Source organism: Teleopsis dalmanni, unplaced genomic scaffold (genome assembly GCF_002237135.1).
Source record: "Teleopsis dalmanni isolate 2A unplaced genomic scaffold, ASM223713v2 unscaffolded_contig_0060, whole genome shotgun sequence".
Taxonomy (NCBI): domain Eukaryota; kingdom Metazoa; phylum Arthropoda; class Insecta; order Diptera; family Diopsidae; genus Teleopsis; species Teleopsis dalmanni.
This window is the reverse complement of record NW_024031442.1, coordinates 1-4,574: the sequence shown is the minus strand read 5'-3', so window position 1 is coordinate 4,574 and position 4,574 is coordinate 1. Positions and strand designations below refer to the sequence as shown.

Genomic DNA, 4,574 nt, shown 5'->3' with positions numbered 1-4,574 from the left:
CAAAATAATGCGCTTACTACTAAAACAAACAAATAATAACGAGCACTGCAATAACTTTGCTGTGATGCGCTAAAGGATGCAAGTTCTGACATGTTTCGACAAGTCGGCACGGGTTCCTTTATTTCAAATGACACGAAAATTTATTTACAATTGTTTTGACACTATTCAAACATAATTACAGGGTATGCGTTGAAAAAAAAAGAATTTGATTTTTTTGGGACACCCTAGTGGATACTGTACACAAAATATTAAAAAAATACTACTACCATAACCGGTTTGCACGAAGCAAGCCGCTTATTTCCAAAGATATTAGAATGAAGCGTTTAGCAATCGCAAGGGAGTAATTAAATAAGTCTCCAGAATTTTGGAGACGCATAATTTTTTCAGACGAAAGCAAATTTTGTCTCTTTATCATCAAAGATCGAACGAATATATGGCGAATTCCGGGTACTGCCTTTAATAATGACGATTTGTATTCAACAATAAAACACGGTAGTGAAGGAGTAATAGTGCGGGGGTGTATGGCGAGTAATAAAGTGAGAAAAATGGAATTCATTGAGTCGATAATGAATAAAGTTGCTCATTTAAATGTTTTAAAATGCAATTTAAAGAGCAGTGCCAAGAAGTTGGGGTTACAGAACAATTACTTACATCAACAAGATAACGACCCAAAGCACACGGCTGAAGTTGTAAAGCTTTGGTTACTTTAAAATGTGCCCAAGCAAATCAAAACGTCATCATAATCGCCATATTTGAATCCAATAGAACATTTATAGGATTTACTGGAGCGTCGGGTACATGAATACTATATAACCTCCAAAGAAATGCTGAAGAACGTGAACGACACGGAATGGGGTAAAATAATCAGTGATGAGACTTTGAATCTGGTCAGTTCGATACCAAAACGACTTATGGAAGTAATAAAAAGGAAAGGTTATCCAACAAGTTACTGAAAATATAAAATCTTTAAAAAAATAATATATTTCGACGCTTTTTAAACTCTTGTACGTAGACTTTTCCTGCCACTCATACCGCTAATTTTTTACATTTTTAATTATTATAATTTTTCTACTAATCTGTAAGAAATAATTTTTAGCTTAAAATTAAGATCACAAATTAAAGTACTAATAAAAAATAAAATTGATTTAAAAAATTTATTTATTTTTTATATGTTGGAACAAAGTTTACTTTCTGTACGCAGAGTTTTTCTGCTAAGTGTATATTCTTAGTCTCGCCAACTATTCCTAAACGACTCTTTCATTCAGCTATAATTTATTAAATTATAATGAAAATAAAATATGATAAAAATAATATAAAAAATTGAAACATAGAACACAAAACACGGAACATTTATTAATTGGGCTCCAATAAATTTCAAGAAAACAAGTAATTATTAGTTTTGGGGAAATTTTCTTAATATTTTGACAAAAGGTGTATTGTAAATTAATTACTTCATACTTTTTTGGTGTTTTTAAAAAATTTATGTTTTTGAAAACATTTCAATATTCTTTTACTGCAAATAAATTCAAACAACATGAAATAAAATATATTAGTATTCTTTTTTAGAGACACATCTTAGTTTCGTATAACTCATATAAAATTTTTTCGTTATCTTTTATGTATTTAAAAAATATACAGTTAACTCATTTATTTATATATAAATTTAATTTTTATTATAAAATACACTTGATACAATTTATACAATACTCAAACGGTTATAGTTAGACAAATAAGTAAATATAGAATAAACATGTTCATAATAAACTTAGTATTAAAAATATAGCATCTTAAAACAATTAAATACAGTAGTTGAAAAACATATGAGAAAACAATACTGATGGTATTTCTTATTATTATTTGCACAGTACTGAATATTAAGAAATATTTCATATTTCAAATATTTCACAGATTATAGTAACAATTGCATTCCTTCATCACCGGTTGCTGGAAATTTGTATAACGTATTGTAAACGGCACAGCCTCTAACACATTGTCTCACCATCTACAAAACATTAATTTATTAATTATATACACTAGTATTTTTAAATCATAATTATTATTATTTACTTACTTTATTATTATTTCAAAAAAATTTATAATTAAATCACTTTAATTATTTTTGCTCTATACTTTTTCTAATATTGGGCGCAAATTAGTTTTACTACATTTTTTACAATCGATTGCGCGGTAATTTTTTTATAAATATAGCGAAGTGCAATCAAATTTTTTGTCAAGAAATCAAAACAGAGAACCAAAATTATGCTCCCTGTTGCACTCATTTCCCATATAATTTTTCTTAAGAGTAACTTAAAGGTGGAGTTAGACGGTAGTTAACGTAAGATGTTAAGAAGAAACGAAATGAAAATTTCGCTTTAAGTTAAGGCGGTGTTAGACGGTAAGCAAACAGCTGATTTTGTTTACATTGGAACATGCAAATGAAATATTTTCAAAAGTTTCAGTCGGTAGTTGAGTGTCCGCAAGTGTAGTGAAATTCTGTGTTATTTTTGTTGAAAGTGAAATAATTAACAATAGTTTAAGTAAATTATTAACAAATATGTATAATCAAAATGAATTGACTGTACAAGCTTGTAATTTGTTTCTAAACATATTGCGCTTGTACAGCATGAGAAATCAAATGCGCAATAGAAGGTGGCGAGTTCGTCCTATTAATGTGGATCGTGCTCTACATGGTTATTACCGGAAAACGTTTTTAGCCATAAAAGAAAAAGATAACGAACAATTTTTTCGTCATACACGGATGTCTAAAGAAATATATACTCTGTTATTGAAGTTAATAGCTCCTTCTGCGACAAAATTTGGACAGCAAATAAACGCTGATGAACGTTTATCACTTACTCTTTTGTAAGTTACATGTACTGTTTTATTAGTAATTTTAGTAAAAATAACACGAACATTTTTTAAAGGTATTTGGCACATGGCGTCCCTTTACAGAGTTTAGCATGGAGCTATAAATTGGGAAGAACTACAGTTAGAAACACCGTGTTGGAAATGTGTGATATTATTTGGCAACTACTATCACCAATATATTTAAGTGAACCTACAGAAGAGCAATATCGGCATATTGCATCAGATTTTTGGCAAACATGGAACATTCCAAATTGTGTTGGTGCAATTGATGGCAAGCATGTTGCTATTAAATGTCCTCGGGGATCAGGTTCCCAATTTTTTAATTATAAAAAATTTTTTAGCATCGTACTAATAGCAGCTTGTGATGCTAAATACACTTTCACTTCGGCAAGCTTGGGAGCATATGGTAGTCAGAGTGATGGAGGTAGTTATATTTAGTTTGTATAATAATGTATTGTTAATATAATAATAATATAATAATAATGATATAATAATATAATAATGATTGTTAATTTGTAGGAATATTTCGAGTAACAAGATTTGGTAAAGACTTGGCTGAAAACAAATTACCGTTGCCTCGCAGTATTCCTTTACCATTAACTTCGCAACCATTCCCTCATTACTTCGTCGCTGATTGCGCTTTTCCACTAAAGAATAATCTAATGAAACCATTTCGAGGAAATGTTACAAATAGAATACAAAAAGTATTTAACTACAGATTATCTCGGTCACGTCGAGTGATTGAAAATGCTTTTGGAATTTTAACAGCACGGTGGAGAGTAATGAGAACAACAATGGAGTTTAGTCCAGAAAATGCAGAAAAAATTGTATTGGCATGTTTGGTGCTTCACAATTTCATTATGCTGCATGATACAAAGCGATGGTACTGTCCGGAAAATTTTACAGACATTGAAATGGAAAATAATTCTGTAGTTAGAGGAGAATGGCATAACGAATTAATATCTGTTGGAGGACCATTGCCTTCCGTAACGTCTTTTGTACGTCGTGGTCCAGATAATGCATACAATTTGAGAATGTACCTAGCTAATTATTTTGTTAATGAAGGTGCAATTCCTTTTCAAAATCATATTAATTGAAAGAAAATACTATATTTATATAATTTTTTTTATTAATGTGTTTAAAAAGCCACTTATGTATAACATTATTATTATCACATTAAAATATTTTTTCTTAAAATTAATAAAATTGTTTTTATATTAAAATGTTACATTATTATTATCACATTAAAATATTTTTTCTTAAAATTAATAAAATCGTTTTTATATTAAAATATTACATTATTATTATCACATTAAAATATTTTTTCTTAAAATTAATAAAATTGTTTTTATATTAAAATATTAAGTAAAACTCGACATAATTTATATAAAATATAAAAGTTAATAAAAATAAATATAAATAAATAAATAGACTATAAAAATAAATAAATAAGTAATAAATAAATAAACTATAAAAATAAATAAATAAGTAATAAATAAATAAACTATAAAAATAAATAAATAAGTAATAAATAAATAAACTATAAAAATAAATAAATAAGTAATAAATAAATAAACTATAAAAATAAATAAATAAGTAATAAATAAATAAACTATAAAAATAAATAAATAAGTAATAAATAAATAAACTATAAAAATAAATAAATAAGTAATAAATAAATAAACTATAAAAATAAATAAATAAGT

The 4,574-nt window shown here is 27.0% G+C and overlaps 1 protein-coding gene across 1 annotated transcript; it reads left to right on the top strand.

Moving 5' to 3' along the window:
* Nucleotides 1-2,189: 2,189 nt before the first annotated feature.
* LOC119662989 (putative nuclease HARBI1) lies at nucleotides 2,190-3,965 on the top strand. Its single transcript, XM_038072648.1, has 3 exons — nucleotides 2,190-2,862; nucleotides 2,925-3,292; nucleotides 3,388-3,965. The coding sequence occupies exons 1-3, from the start codon at nucleotides 2,555-2,557 to the stop codon at nucleotides 3,963-3,965; spliced, it is 1,254 nt and encodes a 417-aa protein (XP_037928576.1). The 5' UTR covers nucleotides 2,190-2,554.
* Nucleotides 3,966-4,574: the final 609 nt, after the last annotated feature.